The 22,721-nt window shown below is 38.5% G+C and overlaps 1 protein-coding gene across 9 annotated transcripts in view; it reads left to right on the forward strand.

Moving 5' to 3' along the window:
• The window catches only part of RBMS3 (RNA binding motif single stranded interacting protein 3), a 1,316,996-nt gene that overhangs the window by 1,035,805 nt on the left and 258,470 nt on the right, over nt 1–22,721 (forward strand). For all 9 annotated transcript variants that reach the window (XM_053221878.1, XM_053221882.1, XM_053221883.1 and 6 more), the window contains exon 8: nt 11,079–11,236. In XM_053221878.1, the coding sequence (XP_053077853.1) occupies nt 11,079–11,236 (158 nt within the window). The remainder of the gene's footprint in view (nt 1–11,078; nt 11,237–22,721) is intronic.

The following is a 22,721-nucleotide window of genomic DNA, read 5'->3' on the forward strand; positions in this document are numbered from 1 at the left end:
TGACCACTGACTCACCCCATGTTGTGTGTGAAATTACAAGTTACTCTCAAAATCATCGGTTTCGTGTATATGAAGGAGGAAATAATCCTGATACTGCATATATAGGCTACATAATGAGGAGAAAATCTGCCAGGGTCTTAGGAAGCATGGTGGTGTTGGAGGAGAATTATGTCTATACTTAAAAGTGAATTCATCTCACTCTCCTTTTATGCACTGTTTTTTCTAGATTCCTGGGATCTAGTTTGAGTCTCCATCTTTATTGCCTCTGTTCAAACACCCAAGCAGATACATTACTAAAACTCTTAGCAGAGACCATGAGCTAAAAATATGCTAATGAGCTGGACAAATGGACACTGTCCAAGGTGTTGAGTATGGTAATCACCTTGTATCAAGGGACACAGATGCTGAATTCCATGTTTTTTGTTCTCTCTGTCTTGAGGGAGTAAGTCTGAATGCAAGACAAAGAATGTGTACTGCCTTATGTTTCTTTTATAAGGTGAAGTACTTAAGATGAATATTTATTTTGGGGGGATTTTAGCTATCAAGAGTAATAGCTTGTTTATTTTATTTTTGCAGTTGTTTTAACTTCTATTTTCAAGTAATTTCAAGCTTACAAAAAGCTGCAGAAATAGTATAATCTCTTATCCAGATTTTCCATACACTAAACATCTCTCACATTTACTTTTATCATTTTCTCCATAAATATATACATATTATTCTCATTATTCTAAAATACTTGAGAGTAATTACAGACATCATGCCCCATTATGCATGAATACTTTAACTGTATTTTCTAATAACAAGGGCACTCTTACAGAGTAAAATGATCAAAATCAGGAAATTAACATTGATACACTAAAAAGGTCTAATCAATAGACGTTAGTCAATTCTCACTAATGTTCTTTATAGTAAACACCCATTTTACAGGGGTGGGATCCAGGATCAATTGTTACATTTACATACTGTGTCTCTTTAGTGTCTTTAATGTAGAATAGTTCCTTAGTCTTTCTTCGTCTTGACATTTTGAAGATTGCAGAGCAGTTATTGTATAGAATGTCCCTCAACTTGGGCCTGATATTTTCCAATGGGTAGAGTCCGGGCATGCACTGGTGGACTGAATGCCACAGTGAATGCCTTCTAGTGCATCATATGAGGAGGCACGTGGTGTTCACTTCTCCCATTTTGGTGATGCTACTTTGATCATTTAAAGTAATGGCTGCTAAGTACCTCCATGGAAAAGTTACTATTTTCCCCTTGTAATTAATAAATATTTGGTGGGGGGAGTCTTTGAGATTAGGGGGAAATTCTTTGAGATTATGTCCATTTCTTCTTTCTCATCAAACTTTCACTCACATCTTTTGCCATACACTGATCGTTGATCATTCTTAGATCAGTCAATTATTATTACTATGACTGCCGAGTGGTGATTTTGCAATTCCAACATCCCTTCTACATTTATTAGTTTCCATTCTACTTAAAGGATCCCTCATTAGTCATTCACTTATAGAAGCAGAGACTTATCGATTCTTATTTTATGAGTTAAATCATTACTAACATTTTGTATATTTATGCTCAAATGCTTTGAATAGAGCGCTAACGAAGGTAAATGATGGCTATAAGCTAGCTGCTCTTTTCTCTCCTCTTAATGTAGCATGTTAGCCCATTTTCCAGTCCTATTCAAGTATTAGGGTAATCCAGCAGGAGCTGCTGTTGTCTCGAAGGCTGGGCACCAGTTCTGCCTCAGTGATTCATTGAAGTGGAGCTGGAGGAGTGCAAGCCACTCTTTTCTAGGAAGCCAGGAGCTTTTTATTGTTCTTAACTGTGCTGAGAATGCCAATGACTCTAAAGCTGGGAAGAAAAGACTCTTAATGAGTTTCAGTATTTTAATGTACTGCAGGTTCCCAATTGTATGAATTTAAGAAGCTTAGCAATTTGGTATCTTCTGAATAATAGCATTTATTTTATACTCTAAATACTCCCAGGGAAGTCTGAATAACATTCCAGCTTCTTTGGTGTAATAGCTTTGGTGGGCTAATTGACTTGAACAGTGGAATGGCTCCCTAAAAAAAAAAAAAAGAAAGAAAGAAAGAAAAAAAAGCCATACGATTTTGATTAATGAGCCTCGTAATAAATCATTAATCTTTTTAGCTCATAAATGATAGGAGCATTGTTCTGTTCACCCTTCCCCACCATGATATATTTCTAGATTCTCTTGCTGATACAGTAGCCACATTTTAAGGATCTCCCCTTCGGTTGGACATACCCACCTCCACATAATTTAATGTCTAGTAAGTTTGCACCTGTGAGGAATGCAGAGGGACAGGTTCTAAATAGTAATAATTGTTCTTTTATATACATGATTTACATTTAGTTAGTGACTGTCCTCTTGCCATGTCCTAAATTTCTTTATTTTTAATTTAATCGTAATTATAGAAAGAATAATGAGTTACTGAGTTTCCCCTACGTAGCTGGCACTGTACTAAATTTTTGGTGTCATGTATCCTTAAATTCTTGGGGTGCCCATGTGGCTCAGTTGGTTGAGTGTCCAACTCCTGATTTCGGCTCAGCTCATGATCTCAAGATTTGTGAGATCAAGCCTCTCATCAGGCTCTGTGCTGACACTGTGGAGGCTGCTTGGGATTCTCTCTCTCTTCCCCTCTCTCTCTGCCCCTCCCTTGCTCATGCTGTCCCTGTCTCTCTCTCTCTCTCTCTCTCTCTCTCTCATTCTCTCTCTAAAAACAAATAAATAAACTTTAATAGATCAATAAATAAGGAAATATTTGATACTATTTTACCATAAAATGGTAATAATATGAATCCTATCTAACAGCAAATAATTTATATAATGATAGTAATGTTAATCCCTTGTAGCAATGAATATTATAGTATAGGTGTGCCCCATGCAATATGGGTGAATACTTATACTAAAAAAGTTATTTGTAATTTATCAGAAATTCACCTTTAACAGGGTGTCCTTATTTTATCAGGCCTCCCTAAAATTTCCTAGACATGGTGTTAGCCACGCAAGCACTCTTGCACAGTTCTAAGAGTGACCACTTGTGTTGTGCTCTGGGGCTGTCATCTACATGGAATACAATGAGAATGGTTGCCCTCGAGTGGAACTCTACATCCCTGGCATCTTTACATCTCAGAGATACATGCGTGTATATTTCACGTGTTCATGTGAGCCTCAGCAAATCTAAGCTGCCACGTCCTAGGCAGAAGATACAAAATGGTTTGCCCTGCTCTCTATTTATATGTGTTGTGGCAGATATTCCAGAAGAAAGTAACAGGATAACATGGTAAACGTATAGCTATGTTCACACCATTTCCATGCTTCCGGTTGTTTGAAAGAGGATCATAGTCATTGTCAACAAATAAAGCGACAACTTTTTATCCCAGAGTTCACAACAGGCTGATAAAATAGACATCCCAGAGAACCCATTCAGAGAGGTGGATTGGACTCTGAAAAACGCGGTGCGATTTGTTTACAATATTGAGTAGTTCTCTATAGTTTGGTTTCCTGTTCTCATTTCTGACTGTCAGGACCCAGAGTACAAAACCATACATATTTGTGATACCGTAATATATTACAATAAAACTATAGAGAGATCTCAATATTGTAATATGTTAATTTAGCATTTTCTCACAGGAGAAACCATCACGTCAGGGCTGATAACGGGCGGTACTGAGCTCGAGTTCATGAGGTGCATGTGGAGGGAGAAGTCAAGGAAAGCCAGGAATCCAATCTGGCCACCTGTTCCAGGACCACAGGTAATTCAAATTCAGTCATAAAGACTCGAGAGGCTCATTTAATCATTCTCTGCTCATCTCAACTCGAGGCTGCTCAATTGATCTAGAAATAAAAGCCTTAAAGAATAGCGCAAATGACCAGCGGTGCAGGTTGTCTTAAGCACCTGGCATGGTTTCAGTCAGGCCTCTGCCGAGTTTGTTTTCCAGAATTAAACCCTCCAGCTGAACTTGAGGACATGAACTCCAGTTGCCAATGCTATGCTTGCATTAAATCTGAAATAATTAAGTGCTTCTTTTAAAACATGTGTTCCTTATAGAAACTGTTCTTATTGATTCTTATTTTAGGGAAATTGTTGTTATTTGTGCCTTGGGAGGAAAAACTGATATGCCTCATCCTCCTCCAACTCCATTACCGTGGGAAACTAGGGGAAGAGAAATCACCCTTTCTCTTCTAGTGGAGGGAGAAGGTGATTGAAAACACAGGGTGACCCCCTTCACCACTTAGCAAACAGGACAGGGTTTATTAGCCACCATGTAGGGGTGAAAGCCTACTTCTTGGAAGACCTTCTTTACTTTTTCCTTTGTTCTTTAATGTGTTACCTCAGATATAGGATTCTGGAGCACTTATCTTAGAGAAAGGCAGTGCCTGTCTCAAAGGCCATGGCTCTGTAAGGAGTACAGAAGTCCTAGTGTGAAGGTCAGAGCTGACCATGTGTCCTTATTGTTTCATAGCAATACAGATTTGACACAACCCATTGTATTAGAGTTCTTCAGAGAAATAGAACCAATAGGAGAGATACATATTTATAACATATACATATATGTTGTATGTATGTATTTATTATATGGAATACACTCACATGATCATGGCGGCTGACAAGCCCCAAGATCTACAGTCATCAAGCAGAAGGCTCCAGGAGAGCTGATGGGGATATAGTTCCAGTGTGAAGGCCACCAGGCTTGAGACCTAGGAAGAACCATCGTGTCCATTTGAGCCTGAAGGCAGGAAAATTAAATGGTCCTAGCTTGAAGGCCCTCAGATGGGAAGAATACTCTCTTAACTCAGGAGTTCAGTCTTTTTGTTCTGTTCAGGTCTTCAGCTTAGGGGATGAGACCTGTCCACATAGAAGGCCAGTCTGCTTTACTCAGTCAACGAATTCCAATGTTAAACTCACCCAGAAAACATCCTCACAGATACATCCACAATAATGTTTGACCAAACCATCTGCGCCCCCCGTGGCACAGGGAAGTTGGCATGTAAAATAACCAGGAGATACATGTATGGTACTGAAGCAAATATGGCCAGAACTGTAGGCTTCCTCCAGGCCTTGTCTAGAGGTGCCACAACTCCAACAGCCATGCACCAAACATGTTGAGAATATTACTAGACAACTTTATACAAAGTTAGTGGTAAACTAGTTCCAAAACCTCTGATGCCTTTAGGCCGGTTGTTTACATGAGAGGCTCTGACTCCTTGCTTCTGTTTCAGGGTGAGAGAAAACAGTTTATGTTATTAACTTTTAAATTGCTACAACATTTAACATAGACTATTCCATTAAAAAAACAATTTCTCCTTCGTCTCCCCATTGATTTTCCTTTCTATAGGGGAGACCCATTGAATTGCAGTATTTATAGGCAATCCTCAGACTTGGTGTAGTCTAGTAGAAAGAGAATCGGATCAACAGTCAGAAAGTACCACTTATGATGTTGTTTATTTGCCTACTAAGCCATGTGACCTTGGTCACCCTTCACAGATATCAGAACCAGTTTTCTCATTTGTAGAAAGGAGGTGATAACTCTTGCTTGCCTTTCCTACCTCGTGGGATTATTACAAAGGGCCACATGAAATAAAATGACCCTGAACCACTTTGAATACTGTGAAACTCTGCTCTCTGTAAGGTAATACATTATTATCTTCAGTCTGTATGAACATCCCTCCCAACATATTTTTAAAGTATTATATTGTCACCATGTTTGCTTTAAAGTTATTTCAAACTTCCTCAGGATATTTCTGGATGTTCTGTCACCCCTGCTTCAGATAATTCATCTTGAGACATGTTTGTATAATTGTTCAAAAATGACTATAAATCGGTAACACACAATTTTGTGATTAAAAATAGGACTTGACAGTATACAAAGTAAACAAAAACTAATAACTATAGGGTATTATATTGTGATGGAAAAAAAAAAGGAACATAGTCCCCTAAAACACTATTACTTAAAGTTTGGTCCACAAAATGGTACTGCTCACAATGAAATAAGTAACAGAAATTGTAAGTAAGCATTTAAAACCTTATGTAACAATTTCACATCAATACAACATTTAATTCAAATGTAATTTTGGTCTATCAAATGTAATAATAAAAAGCAGCTTTATTTTGCATACCTTTCAACTTTATTTTATTTTCTGTTAATGTATTTTCATTGTATTTTACAAATATTGCTCCATCACAGATTGAAAATAAAAACAGTCTTCACCCCAGATGGCTTAATAAACATTGTTCTAAAGGCTCTAATGCTAAAGCTGTTTCCTAAATATTTAAATAGTTTCATCAAGTCTGAGTGTTATCAGATTAAGTTTTTAAGTCTTGTTCTACTAACTGCCTTTTTCAAAATCATGTGTATGTAATAGCCATCATGCGTATCCAAAAACAGCTCTAGATACTGTTGGTTTACAAGCTCCTTTGGAGCTTCCAAGGTGTACTCTGAAACTGGTCCCAGTACTCAGAGGATGGGGAGAGATGGAAGGAAAGAGTCAAGTCAGGTAGGTAAGTGGCAGGTTTCATGAGTAAAAGGAACTTGCATACAAGGCTTACCTTGGTCAGTGATGAAATGATTAGATCTCTCTACCCACTTGCCAAATCTGAAAAGTTTATATGAAAGCCTTAACTGGGTTCAATCACGCATACCATCCAGATGGTCTCATCCTCACATCATTATCTCAAGGCTGTGTCCTTGGAGCAGCCTCTGGGAGTGGAGAAAGCAAGGGGAATCCACATTCCAAGGACAGGGGAGGGGGTGAGGAGCCTCCAACTGCCCACGTGCAACTAATGGATCAACCAGTGATCACATTGTTTCTTCACAGTGAGTTTCCCCAACAGATGTAACCTTTGATCTAGATAAGGGCGACCATTATTATCCTCCATTTGTATTCATTTCCTTAGCCACCTTGAAATGCTCTGAAACTCTGAAGTTGTCTTACTGTTAAAGAGCCAATGAGTGCCAATAAATCTTATTTTGGCAATTTATATATACAAAAAAATGCAAGAAAAAGGAAGTCATTTCACGAAAAAATGAATTATTTACATATTCTTGAGTGAAATGACAGGTCTCTGCTTTCATTCATAATGGAGAGGATACTTTGCTGTTTCACAATCTCATGACAAAATTAAATGAATTTAATAATAAGTAATAATAATTTAATTTAATCATTATTAAATAATAATTTAATTTAATAATAAAATCAATTTAATAATAAATCAAGAAATCCTTGCATGAAAAGGTGTAGAAGCAGACCAAAAATGGGGAGTTACTTTTGGTGACCTGGTCAATTCAGTGTAATACGTGTGTGAATTGTAGTCGTATACTTTTACAAATGAGTTTACATTGCAGAATTGTGAGTGTGTAAAAAATACTGACCAATGCCATGAACTTTTTTTCTTTTTTGATAGTCTTAATTCTATAGCTAAAGTTAATTGATGAATAAGCAAAAATGAATAAAATAGGGAATTCAGAGGTATTAACTCTTGCGTGTACTAATAGTTCCTTTGAACTACAACCTGCTATCTGTTATTCATTGTTTCTTAAGAGAAAAGGCAGTGTCATGAATTGGTAAGGACATCACGCCAGGTAAAGAGGACCAGGGTTCTATTTCTAGCCTGTTGCTAGCTGGGTGGACTTGAGCAAGTTATAACTGCCCCTTTAACTTTTTTTTTTTTTTTGGCCATTTATGAAATGATCAGATTGAAGAATATGTCCCCTAAGGTCCATTCTCGAACTAAATGATCATGCAAATTTAAGTTAAAAAGTTAAAAAAATTTTTTTTTCTTGAAGTTGTTTTAGATTGCAATTCTCACATGAGAATTTTTTTCTGAAAAGTTAAAAGTCAGGTGCTCTTTAGTAGTTCATAGTGCCAAAGAAGCTTTTGAAAGTTGCCATCAATTTACATAAACCTGATACATAGATAACATTAAAAGTAAAAATAGGAGTGTAGGTATTACTCTAAAATTCATTTTATGCGGAAGTTAAATTCTATTGTCAAGTCAACAAATATATTCAAGACTAATACTGAATTTCAAAGGACAGAATTACTTAATAAATAACACTGCCCAACATTATATTCTTTCTGTGAATACAAATTAAGGAGTTAGCCTTGCTGTTTGAATTTGGATTCAGAAAATAGCTTACTGACCACCCCCTTATGAACTAAGCTCTGCGTGATTATCACACATGATTTTGAGAAGCTTCATTGCATTCTGCACTTGGAGAATTTGGAAATGAAATTGCATCAGGATAAACTAATACGTTCTTGCCTAGAGAAAATGAAAAGGTCTGTACAGTACCCTGGGATAGTGGATTGGCTGGTTGTGGTTATTTAGCCTCATCGATGACAAAGGGGTGCAGAATACTGGGCAAATTCTAACCTATTCATGGGACTACCGTGTGCCCCCTCTGAGAAATTCAGGGTTAATGTCGGAACTCTCAATCTGTGGGACATGTCTCTCTCATGGAACTTAAGCAAATCTAGGTGTGTGGGGTCCAGAAATTGCATCATAAGAAAATTATTCTTTTTGGAATTCTGTCTCAATTTTGACTCTTCCCAGAACAAAAAGAATCCATCTGCTGTTAGCATGCTTGTCACTCCTGTCTTAATTACGAATCTCATCTGTAACAGAAAAAGTCAATCACGAGAGTCAATGCCTTTTGCAAACAAACAGCATCTAGCTATAATTTAATAACACTGATTTGTTTCCTGTTCTTACAGTAATTTATTTATGCCAGGTAATACCAGCTTTTTAGTTTGGTAGCAACATAAATTACTTTTTAAATGAACTTATTTAAGGCCAGAGGTATGTTGATTTAAAGAAAGCAAATAAAAAAATATACATGGCTGCCAAAAATTTCTCAGGTAATATGCAGGTGATTGAGGCTTGGGAAACACTGGGCTAGTGAGAAACACACTGAGCTGGAAGATAGGAAACCGGTTGCTAAATCTAATTCCAACCCTGTCACTAATTATCAGATTGTCCTTGGGCAAGATGATGAATCTTCATGGCTCCGTTTCTTCATTATCCAATGAATATAATGATATTTGCCAAGCTACCTTTGGAGTGATAATACAAAGATTAAAATTAAATGGTGGGTAGTGAAATAGTTTAAACATTGTATGTGCATAAGATTCTTTATTGACGTATCTGACACACGACTTTTTATTTTTTTTTCTTTCCACCACCCCAGCAAAGCAAACAACCAACCAAAAAACAAACATAATCATGACCATTTAGGAATGAATAACAGATAATATCATCTCTGTTTCTCTCTAGGATCACGCTAGTGTGTGTGTGTGTGTGTGTGTGTGTGTGTGTGTGTGTGTGCGTGTTAGAGAGAGAGGGAGAGGAAGAGACTGACTACAGCTGCATAGTTTCTGCATTGACACTATTCCTAAATATTGAAGCTGTGTTGTCTTTTTCTGATTGATTCTATGTTTATGTTTACCATTTTCCATGGTGATACAAAAGCTTGGAAACTAAACTATGTTTAAAAAAATTAACCTAATGATAGAACTTATTAATCTGAAAGCTTAATAAAAATATTATGACCTGTATGAATATTTAGTGCAGTTAAAAACAGTAGCTTAGGTGGCTTCAATAAGTTGAATGTCCAACTCGTGATTTCGGCTCAGGTCCTGATCCCAGGGTTGTGGGAAAAATCGCCACATCGGCTCCATGCTGAGCATGGAACGTGCTTAAGATTCTCTCTCTCTGCCCCTGTCCCCTGCTCACACTCTCTCTGTCTCTCAAATAAAACAAAACACAAGACTAAAAACAATAGTTTTGTTTTATACCAAAACTGGTTTTCTGACTTGAAATAATACTTGGAATCTTGTTCATTGTATTTTTTTCATCATGCTTAAAACCTCACATATTCTACAGAATATGGTATCTCTTCACAAAAGATGTTTTATGATTACATAATGTCATTTCCTATAGATTTTGGATTTTTTTTTCTAATGTAATCTCACTTATCCTTGAAGTTAAGGTTGTTGCTTTGGTTAAAATGTAACGGTGCACTTAAATATATGATATATTTTGATATTAATGGTTATAATATGGCAGGTTTACAGTTGTTTTATCTTGAAACGTATATACAATTATATTCCAACATTAATTCAGTGTGTGAAATAGAGAGCGTCCATACACATGGAGATAGTGCTAGCAATTGTTTGGGTTCTCATTCTATTAAGGAAACTTACTTAGCACTATTGCTGTTGGATTAGAAAATGATAGACATCATTATCTCATTCATATATAAATATTCATGTATGGTGTAGAATAGCATTTTCCAGACTTGAGCAGTCATCAGAATCACCTGGAGGGCTTGTCAAAACACAGATTGCTTGTCCCACCCTCAAAGTTTCTAATTCAGTAGTTCTGGGGTAAGCCCTGAGGATTTTCATGTTTAGCAAATTCCACAATGATGCTGAGGCTGATGTGACTCCCCTCCTCCTGCAGCCATGGGTCTAGTGGAAGGCAGCTGAACAGTGAAGCCTATGGACTTTGGTGATAGCCCATAGACTTTGGTGATAGCCCCACATTTCAGCCCTGGCTTTGATACTCTTACCAGCTGTGTAACTTGGACAAGTTAGGGATCAATTTTGTCATCTGCAAAATGGTAGCAATCATATTTATTGTTGATTCAAATAATGCACATTAACTGTGAATAACAATGCTTAGCCCTATTGTAAGCACTCACTGGGTGCAACATTAGTAACTAGTGGTGATGGTGGTTGACGCAGGGGTAGTAACAGTGGTAGTTAGTGGTAATCAAAGAGAATACACATTTCCTTAGTTCATTTGCAATAAAAGTTTGTTTTTCGTTTCTAAGGAGGCAGAATAGAAAGCTTGGTTTTCATTTATGACATTGTTTCTATAAGAAACACTCCACAGGAAGGGAATTCATGAAAAAGAGGTAGCACCCTTAGAAAACGAACATTCAAGAGTGTGTTGGAGATTGGAATCTATATTGCCATTCATGCAAAAGTTTAGCCATTTGTGGAATAAGTTTTTCAATATTCAGAACTTAATGCGTTTGTTTCTTCCCCTTAGCAACAAGAGCAAGACCCAACAAACCTATACATCTCAAATCTCCCCATTTCTATGGATGAGCAGGAGCTTGAGAATATGCTGAAACCCTTTGGACATGTCATTTCCACAAGAATACTAAGAGATGCTAATGGAGTCAGCAGAGGCGTTGGCTTTGCCAGGTAAAACACTTGTTACATGCGTGTGTTACTTGTCTTTCCTCATGATTCCCTTTTAATTCCGTTCCTTTCTAGCATAAGGCCCACAGCAATAGAACGTTTTTACCCCTTCCCCCCCCTCCAAAAAAAGTAGCTTTTCAAACCGACTCTGTATCTTGGCCTCGCTCCAAAGAATTTCATTGTAATTATAAATATGTTGTGCTTGCTAAAATATGTACATAGAATGGTTATATGTGTCTTGGGTCATAATGATATGCATACCCAATTCCCAGTTCTCTCTATGCCTGTAGATTAGCAAAATCAGATGCTGCCAATTTCTGCTAGTGGTAATAAATGCCCAGTACCCCAAAGCTAAAGAGCCCATGTGGTGAACAAAGCATCCAAATGCTTTTGCATTGATTTCCAAAGAATTAGACGATAGAATTTCTCAGTCAAGAGAAGGAAGAGAAGAAAGAATTTGAGAAACAGGAATTGTTGGAAAGTCCCAAGGAACCCAGAAAAATAAGGGGGGTCAGGAGGGCATTTGCATTTAAGAGGCCCTAGCTGTGTGGTTTTGATGTTTTACACAGCACAGAAAAAAGAATATTGTACTTTTTTCGTTGTCAGAAAAGGAAAAGTAGTTTTCATCTTAACTTTAAGGGAATGTTTACAAAAGAAGATCTCAGCCAGGAATAGAGTTAAAATGGTTGTACCTGCTGTGCTTTCATGAAAAACAAAGCTCAAGAAACCTCAGAGAGAAAGAAACTGCTTAACAACAAAGAATGAGAGTAAGAGCTGTGTCTCCATGGCTTGGTGTGTTTATGGGTCTCCAGCTGACTTCACATGGATGAGTGGATGGATGTTCATGTCATCTGGAAGTCAGCCCATTGTAGACAGGTGTGTCCCTTTATACCGAACCCTGCCATTATGTGGCACGCCATTCCAAACCAACTTTTATTAACCCACTTTGAAAGATAACAAATTGGAAATTAACTATGAACTGATGTCTAACTTGACTTCCTAGAAGTCATGGACCATGCGTTAAAGTTCTGATTCCCCACCATGTTCTAGTAGACTGGTAGACATACAAGATGCATGATGATTTGAAGACAAGTAAGCAGAGGGAAGAAAATCTCCTTGACTTGAATGTATCCTTGAGGCATTCACTTTTTCCAGATCATTCGTAACTGTTCCTTTGTGTCATCTAGGCAGAGCTAATCACATTGCCTGGGGCTCTGAATTTTGCCAGTGTAATGAATCTTCAATAGTGTATAAGCTCCTATGGTGACTTTTTTTTTTTTTTTTTTAACAAGGGGCTTTTGGTACAGAGTGTATTATTTGCAAGGGCTGCCATAAAGCATACAAGAGACTGGGTGGGTTAAACAACACAAATTTATTTTCTCACAGTTCTAGAAGCCAGAGAAGTCTAAGATCACTGTGCCAGCAGGTTTGGCTGAGACCTCTCGCTTTGTCATAGATGACCTTGTTTTCCCTTTGTCTTCACACGGTCTTCCCTCTGTGTCTACGTATTAATCTCCTTTTTTTAAAAGGACATCAATCAGATTGGATGAGGAGCCACCCTTATGAGGCCCTATCTCCATATCCAGTAACATTATGAGCTATTGGGCGCTAGGACTTCAACATAGGAATTGGTTCAGGGGGAGGCACAGTTCAGCTTATAATCCAGAGATTGGGCTGATCATTTCTCTCACTTTTGTCTTTCCTATATGCTTTCAGTTTGCTTACAGTGAAGATTATTCTTCTTAGTGCAGAAGCCAGTAATGTACATTGTAAGAGGCAAAACTATAATCATAGTATATGTCGTCATAAAAGAGTAAAAACCTGTAAAGTTTTGTTTTCTTTAGGAACTGAGGAAAAGTGGGAATTTTAAATTGTTCTGTTATGCCTGCTTTGAAGGCAGCCTTCCTCTTTTGGTGCATTTTGCATAGAGAGGTTCTAAATGATTCTTTAAAATACAGATATGAACATGTCAGGGGCCTCCATATGGCCTCCATATATCCCTCCATATGGCCTGAGCGATTGGATTTCCCAGCCTTGCCGACATCATTCCTGACATCATTATCCGTGACATCACTCGACTTCCTGGCCTTCTCTCTTCCTGCCCTGTATGCTGGGCACAAGAAACCCTTCTTGACTGTTACACTTGTCGTGACTCTTACCCTGGCTTCTGCATATTTATTCTCCAGATACTGGCTTAAATGTCTTTTCTTCAAAGAACCCTTTACTGACCTCTAGCTCCAGCCTCCAAAGTTAGTTGGTCATGTCACAGCTCCTGTCAGAGTTGTGTTCCCAAATAAAATTTATCAAAACCATAATAAATTCACTATTTAATTTGTATCTTCACCCACTGGATTCAACATTTGCGTAAATCATATTTCCTTTTCACTGTTGGAAGGATGGATGGATGGAGGGTGGTTAGCGTAATTACCTTTCTATGGAGTTCCCCAATGACTAAAACCCAAGCAGTAGCATTTTAAAACTTTAAGCTTTGAATATGAATTATCAGTCACATTCCAATACTGAAACTCAGGTCTCCACACTCTAAATCATGGTATTTCCAGTTTCAGAAAGTTAGCACATGAACTGAAAAGGAAAACATAGGTACAAATCAAGGCAGTGATTTCTTATTCCTAAGAAATCAAAAGAAACCATGGCCCTTCCTCTTTTGTAAGAAGCCAGAAAACTGATGAAGGATCAGTATTTCATTCTCCGTGTGTCTTAGACTTGAAATCCCAAGGCGCAGGATCCCACATAATTTACCTAATTTGAATACGTGAGAAAATAATCTTAGCTATATCATAGGTAAGTAAGTCTGACCAAATTCCTCTTTCCTCACACTTGGACTTTTGCTCTGCATTTTCTCAAATCACTGTGGCTACTGCCTTAATAAGCATGATCATTCACAAATTAACTCTTGCACAAGTATTCCTTCTTTTATTCATTTATTGTTTTTTATTGTATATGTGTGTGTGTATTTATTTTATTTTATTTTTTAGAGAGAGCATGAGTTGGGGAGAGGGACAGAGGGAGAGAGAGAGAGAGGGAGAGAGAGAGAGAGAGAGAGAGAGAGAGAGAGAGAGAGAGAGAGAGAGAGAATCTTAAGCAAACGCCATCCTCAGCACGGAGTCTGATACAGGGCTCTATCTCACAACCCTGGGATCATGACCTGAGTCGAAATCAAGAGACGCCCCTCCTCCTTTTTAAATATCCCTTTTTTTTCTGGCCACCATTTCTCATTTGGAGCTCTGTCTCTGAACCACAAAACAGAGATGACTCGAGTGACTGTTTTCTCATTTCTTCCCAGGATAGTGCACAGTTAGTGAGAGAACTTAATGGATTATATTGCAATGGATGCCTTGGGACAGTGGTTCTCTAAGTTTAGTTTCCAGGACGGAAACCTCAGCATTGCTTGGGAAATTATTGGAAATGCAATTTGGGGGCCCTATCCCAGACCTACTGAATCAGCAATGAGCTGGGCTGGTTGGGGTTTGACAATCGATGTTTTAGGTGACTCTCGTGCTCTCTAAACTTGGAAGAGCATAGCCTTAGGGCATTAGGACTGGTTCTCAAATCTTCTGGAAGGCCTGTGAAATCTCAAACTGCTGGACTTCATTCTTAGAAATTTTTCTGATGGAGTTGATTCCTGTTGATACGTCTATCACACTGCAGCACTTTCTCACATGTACTAGTCATGAACCCACCTCCCTCCCTGTTCTTCAAGGGTAGGGACCATGTTGTGTTTTTCTTCATGCCTGTCCCAGCACCTAGAATGTTGTCTGACACATAATTGATCTTCAGTGAATTTTTGATGATAAACAAATGAGATTACTTCAAGTGTTTTGTTTTTGTTTTTTGTTTGTTTTTGACTATAAGGGTTTGCAGGGAGGTAGCATTTGATGATAATAAGCCACTTCTGAGATGGGTGTCTTGGAATTTTAGAGCAAACTACAGTCAAATCAGCTCAACTGTTATTGATTTACAAATTGTTTCTTCTAAAAGTTCACAGCGCCACAGGCACTATTAAAAGAAAATGCTTATTTGATTGGAAGAACAGTAGTCATGTAATTGTGCCTGGTAAATTGGATATATCTGTTGAATTTATGACTCTCTCAGTTTACATAACCTGAATAAATTTTTTCAGAAGGCTTCATTTTGAATATTACCAGTGGTCACTTCTGACCACCAGATGTGGTCCTTGTTTCATGTGCAAGAGATCCTAAAATTCTTTAACTAGAAAGCTCCCCCCCCTACCATTATTATTTTACTTGCAAGCTATACATTAATCTGCTTTGATAACCATCTCTTCAAAGTAAAGGTAGTATCTTCATTTTATATTTAAAACACTGAAGTTCAAAGCATAGATTTGAATGCCAGTAGGGTGCACCGACAGCACAATTATAGCCTTTTCAAAGTTCCAGAAGCATGAGATATATGTCTGAAATTACAGACATTTTATTTTATTTTTTATGTTTCTTTATGTTTGTGGGGTTTTTTTCTTTTTTTTTTCTACTCTCTTGTAACTTAAAACAATTTTGCAAGATCCACCGCCCTCTAGGCAACATTTTATAGCCAAGTCATAAACCTCTAAAAACAGCAGTTTATGGTGGGAATGCTGACAGTCAGACAAGTCAGACCCACTGCTGCAGAGCTCACGGGTGCCAACAGACTACCTTGCCTTCCAGGGTGAGGATCAGCACATAAATCAGCCTGAGGCTAGAGGGACATGACTGTGTGTTCACGTTATGCGTTTCCCATTCCCAGAAACATGAGACCATTTGTCTAACAAAAATCACATTGAGAGAGTGTTATGTGAGGCCGGTGAAGAATGACCCAAAGTGCAGAAGGGATGGGGGGTAAACATTCACAATTAATCCGGCTTCAACATCTGGGAACATAGAACCACTTTAAGAAATGCATTTACTGTCCCCTGGCGAACTAAAGAGCGTGAGACTGCTGAGCACAGAGACCTTTGTATTTTGCAGTATTTTTCACCCCTCCTCAGTACTCTTAATTTGATTCTCATGGAGTTTTGTTTGAATGACTTTTAACATATGGGCAGCCAGCCCTGTGTTCTGCCTCCTCCATACTGAATGAACAAGTTTTCCAATTAAATAATTTCAGTTCTTTCTTTTCATGAAGTAAAAAATAAATAAATAATTGTGGTTATAGGCAGACAGATGCCAGCCTGATTATTAAAAACCAGAATTATTAAGAATCAGGCTCCAAATATTCTTTCTGTGTTTTTTCTTAGTGTTGAATATTTTAACAATTTTATTGATTTACCTTTTACTCCCTGATACTTCTTGCTCCCTATCTGCTCCCACCTCCTGAAATATGAGGAACTTTGATTCAGAGTAAGCATAATGAAAATATGGGAATGTGAAAGATCACAAAGCAAATACCAATGCTTCTTTTGTAGGCAAATATATGATCCTGTAAAATGACCATCAAGCTTATCTCATTGTGTTTTCATTGTTAACTATGTGTTTTGATCATATCTGCCTTGAGTCCATCTTTGTGTTAAAACTTCCCCCCTTGCTGTTTTGGCAATAGTTCTGCCCTTACTACCTCAAACCTGTATGGAACAAGGACATCAAATGTGAGCTGAGAAAATCCCTAAAGTGTGAATCTAGTGATTAGTGATCTCCAAACCACAGGTGTGTTTGCACAAAAAGAGGTTACGGTGTTTGCCGAGATTGAAGAGAATAAAAGCTGTTACTTCTTGCAGCAACTTTATTTTTTGTTTGTTAATTTTTATACCTTTATTTTATTTATTTTGAGAGAGAGAGAGACAGAGAGAGAGCATGGGAGGGCCAGAGAGAGAGAGAGAATCCCAAGCAGACTCTGCAATGGCAGCACGGAGCCCAATCTCAGGAACCCTGAGATCATGACCTGAGCAAAAATCAAGAATCAGATGTTTAACCTACAGAGCCACCCAAGTGCCCCAAATCCTTTCGGTAATTTTAATTCTTCACCTAATTGCCAGCAAATGTGATCCACTGGAGAGTAAACTCCTGGTCCATCCGTCAGCTTCTTGATCTTTGTTCTCATCTTATGTTTTTCTTCATTTATATCCATTGTACCCATTGTACCCATTGTCTGTACTTTACTGTTTGTACCCATTGTCTCTTTGTCTTCATTCACCATCAGTAAATCATGATCATGACTAGAGATAGTCATGCAGAACATTCTGCTGCTTTCTTTTCCATGTTTTCAGAGCCCTGGATTTCAAGACCCAAACCAACCAACCAACCAGTCAACCAACCAAATGAACAAGCAAATAAATAAAATTGCATCAAATCATCTATAATTTTGAAATCTCCTGGACTCAACTCATGGCTTTATAAAAATTTAGAGGAGGGAAAACATATACTCTATTATTTTATCATTATGAAACGAAATGGCTGGATCCCAAAGATCATCCTCTGTGGGATGAGAGGAGAGTTATGAATATTGTTTACTCATGTAAAACTAAAATTGGAGAACTTTGTTACATTGAAGTTGGAAGCAGTAACCATTGCTGCTCCCCTACAGCATATAAGCTGAGATTCAGATGATAAGGAACCAGCATAAGAGGCTCTTGGTAAAGTTGGATAGGGAATCCTGTCAAAGGGAAAAGGCAATCAGAGATCTGAGGTAGGGCCAAGTTTGGCATGTTTAAGAAACAGAAAAAAGGCAAAGCTACTATTTCATAGAGGACAGAAAAGAAATATAACAGATAATAATATCTAGGAATCAAATGTGCCTGCAGCTCAAAGAGATTGATTAAAAGTGATAATGAATTCCAGTGGCATTTAGTGGTAGGATTTTTCTAGATCTGAACATACTATACTTATCAATTCCTCCTTTATCTCAGTTTTAAGCCTTTTAATTTAATTTTCTTTCATTTCTTTATCTAAACTTCTTTTGAAAACATTAACCTATGGGTAAAAGACAGATTTAGGTTATGGTGTCCACCAGATGTTGGCAGATAATGTAAGAAACAAGCAGTTCCCAGACTGAGCGTAAAAGAAACCTTTTTTTTCTCTCTCCCCCTTCCATTTTTCTTGAAACACAGAGCCTCCAGGATGATTTTGTTCCTCGAGCGTTGATAGTTTTATGGCATAGCCATCAGCATGCTGGCTGCACACAGAATTTCACCCCAAATGATTCATGTAAAGAGACTAGAATGAAGCAGTATTTACAAAAGTGTGGGGAGAAGGCAGGGATCTGACAAAGGATGTTGAGAAACCCAGAGATGACCAGAAGGAAGCTCTTACTGCCCTGAGACAGCTGAAGGCAGGTACAGGAGTGCTCCCAGGGCCAGCAAGACCCAGAGCCCTGGAGAAGGGGCTGCCTGGAGCAGCTGGAAACTGGGAGAGATGCAGTCCCCGCCAGAGAGATAGTGCCAAAGCAAAGAGAGAATAGGGAGGAGCTGGCCAGACTTGTCTCTACTCCTATCAGGCCCCCAGTGGCTGAACCCCATGAAAAGCTATCACATAAAAGAGCTAAGACAGTACTGTTCATAGATGGATCACTTCTTCGAGGCATAGAGCAGAGAAGACATAAAGAGGGGCAAACAGAAAACTCATGGGTAAATTAACTATTTTTCTTTCCCTGGACTTCACTAATGAAAAAAAAAAGCAAAGAAAAAGTAGTCAACGATAACTAAGCATCTGCTACTTTACCTCAACATTGGCAGTTGATAGAGGTTGGTAGGATTTATGGCAAATTGGCTCTGTTTAAAGAAAGTAGCTGTTCAGGGTGACTGGGTGGCTGAGTCAGTTAAGAGTCCGACTTCAGCTCAGGTCATGACCTTGTGGTTTATGAGTTCGAGCCCCGTGTGAGGCTCTGTGCTGACAGCTCAGAGCCTGGAGCCTACTTGGGATTCTATGTCTCCCCCTCTCTCTGCCCCTCCCTTGCTCACACTCTTTCTTTCTCTCTCAAAAATAATAAACACTAAAGTTAAAAAAAAAGGGAAGCAGCTATTCACCTTTAGTTCATGGTTGCCATGATGTCTTTTCTTTCAAACCAAACATGTGGCTTTTTCTAATAACACATACATGTTGTTTTTCCATACCAATTCTCCAATTATCTGACACCAACTGTGTGTCCAACAATTGAATTGAATTCAATTCTGACACTAACTCTGTAGAGTTATCATCAGAACTCACGGGTTAAAGGTTCAGTCCCACAAGACTGTCCCCACTTCAGACCCCAGCCCCAAATAGCAAGAGCTATTCACATTTCTACCAAGCCAACTATATAATCATGGGTTCCCTTGACCCCCTCAGATTTGATGATTCACTAGAACAACCACAGAACTCCTGAAAACACTTTACTTATGTTTGAACTCTGTTGTTTAGTAGTGATTATGGAGGTTTTATTGCATGGGCATGGTTGATTCATTTACTGGCCATTAATGATTGAGCTCAATCTCTAACCCCTCTCCCAACCCCTGAGGTGGTGAGTGGGGCTGAAGTCTCCAAACCTCCAATCATTTGGTCTTTGCGGTGATCAGCCCCATTCTGGATCTATCTAGGGGTCCCATCTTGAGTCATCTCATTAACATAAACCCAGGTATAGCCAAAAGGGCCTCATTATAAGTAACAAAGGACATTGCTATCACCACCGGTTTAGGAGTTCTATGTCAGAAACCAGGGGCAAAGTCTAAATTTATTTTTATTGTACCTTAGTTGCCAATGCAGAAAACATGGAATAGATCATCTTACCTTTCAAGAGGAATCAGGAATCCAGATTTCCATGTGAAGTCTCCCAGTCGTTAAATGTTGACAACCATTTCAGAATCTTTAGAACTTTTCTGAAGTCCAGACAAAACATCCAGTTTGGGACATTGACAAACAGCTCCAGAACGGTCATTTTCAGCCCTGGCTACACACTGGAATCACCTGGGTAACTTTGAAAAATATGTCCCTGGACTTCATGCCAAAGCAATTAAGTTAGAATCTCCTGGGCTTGGGCCCAGAATTGATATTTTTAAAAATAGTTTGGTAATAATTATAATGTACAGTCATTTTTGTTTATTTTTGTTAAAGTTTATTTATTTATTTTGAGGGAGGGTGCTGAGAGAGAGGGAGGGAGAGAGAGAAACCCAAGCAGGCTCTGTGCTGCCAGTCCCAATTGTGGCGCTCAAACCCATGAATCATGAGATCGTGACCTGAACCAAAATCAAGAGTCAGTCACCTAACCAACGGAGTCACCCAGACACCCCTACAGTCACTTTTATTTATTTATTTTTTTAAGTTTATTTATTTATTTTGAGAGAGACAGAGATAGCACTAATGGGGAGGTGGGGGGGCACATAGAGGGAGAGAGAGTCCCAAGCAGGCTCTGTGCTACCAACACAGAGCCCGAGGTGGGGCTTGAACCCACGAAACTGCAAAATCATGACCTGGGCCGAAAGCAAGAGTCGGATGCCTAACTGAGCCACCCAGGTGCCCCCCTACAGTCATTTTTAAGTAAATATTTTATTTTGGAGTAAGTTTAATTTAACAGAAAAGTTACAGAAGTGATAAAGAGTTCCCATATACACCACACCCATTTCCCCCCATTATTGACACCTTACATTAATTACCATGGTACATATGTCAAAATGAAGAAACTGACATTGGTACATTACTATTGAGTAAACTCCAGACTTATTTGGATTTCACTAATATTTCCACTGACATCCTTTTTCTGTCCTAGAATCCAATCCAGGGTACCATTATTGTATGTAGTTGTCATGCCTGATCACTCAGCTGAGGTTTGTGACAATTTCAGACTTTCCTTGTTTTTCCTAAGTAGTACTAGCCAGGTATTCTGGGGAATGTCTCCAGATCTGGGTTTATCTGATGTTTTTCTCATGATAGTATCCATACTATGTATAGATTTTTGGAAAGATTCCCAAAGATGTGAAGTGCCCTTCTTGTGACATCAGATCACAGGCCAGTTAGTAGAGGTTGAATGGAATGGAGGTAGCAAGATCTTTCCAGCATCAGGACGCATTAAAGTAGACAAGTACGGGAAATCAGGAAGGATGATGGGAGGCCAGCAATGGAGCTCCACGTCTCCCAGGTAAGCCATTTGAACTGAGAGTCAAGAGACAAAGATTCTGTTTCAGGCTCATCCACTGACTACTCTTTAGAAAAGGCAACTAGTAGTAGTTTCTTCATCTGTACAATTTAGAAGTTGATATCCATGGCTCTTTCTAGTCCTGAAATTGTGTGATTCTAAAACTCTGGAGTGGGTTTTAATTAGTCAAATATTATCCATAGTTTCGTATCCTAAGAGGAATGTGTTTTAATGCTGAGTAAGACATCACCCAAACGCCTGGGTGTCGGCAAAGGACAATGGGAGGAGGCCACTCTGCTTCGTTTTTAAGCATTTATGACACTTGCATCCTAAGAATGTCAAGCACCTGGCAGGTAGAGCACAGATTGCACAAATTAGAGCACACATTGCAAAAACGAAGAAGAAAATTCAGCTCATTCACTCAATCTTTGTTCCTGGGACTCAACTGTTGTTCTTTCCATTACAATAGACGAAGCAGTAAATGATGTAATTTATTTTTGAAATCTCAGAAAGAGTGCACATTTTAGTACTTTAAAAAAATCTGTTGATATTGACCCTTTGCACAACTCCAACCGGATTTAGATGGATGACTGGCTTGCACTGTTGGATATTCTAAGTTGCCAATAATTTGTACAGAGCCTGTGATTGCAAAACCACAAAAATTTCACAATAGCGGAAACCTCTAATTAACCAAAATAAATGACGGGGTGGATTTGTTTTAAATATATGGTTAATAATGCTTATTGCTTCAAGATCATAAACTGAGAGATGCTCTGTTGAAGTGAGATAGAAAGGCTGCAGATGATTTTGCAAAGTTCTCTTCCACCTTGGTGTGTTAAGTCTGACCCAGAACGTTCTACTAATACTGGATCAAGCTCTCCTCTGATGTAATTTGCCTGTGGGAATTGTATTGGCTGTGAAACTGGTTCCCCTTAGTAGGTGTTGTAAAAAAAAAAAAAAAAAAAAGAATTTTTTTTTTTTTAATCACAATTCTGTGATTTGTTTTGAATGACACTGAAGCCAGGTTCCTAGGCACTGAGACAAGAAAGAATGTAAAACGGGACCTTTAATGTGTATTTATATTTAAACATCAGACCTAACAGAAAACCCTGAAGCTTTATACAATGATTGGAGCCTTGTAAGAACCTAATTAATGTATCTTCGGGTGAATGGTTGGCCTGGCACGCGAGCTGTCCCGAGGTACTCAAGGGGGTTCAGGTACCGCCTGGGAAGAATAGATGTGGTTGTAGTGATTCAGTGGCCCGTCTGAAAGCGACGTGTAAAGGCAGCTTTGTCTGGCATGCCGCCTTTTCAAACTCACTTCATAATGCTAGTGTCAGTTTCAACTGAAGCGTGGGCCAGATTGCAGATAGCTTGAGCTGGCATTTCAAAGTGGCTAATTGTGAACTTGCGAAGAGAATGGACACATTCTTCC

Source organism: Acinonyx jubatus, chromosome C2 (assembly GCF_027475565.1).
Source record: "Acinonyx jubatus isolate Ajub_Pintada_27869175 chromosome C2, VMU_Ajub_asm_v1.0, whole genome shotgun sequence".
Taxonomy (NCBI): Eukaryota; Metazoa; Chordata; class Mammalia; order Carnivora; family Felidae; genus Acinonyx; species Acinonyx jubatus.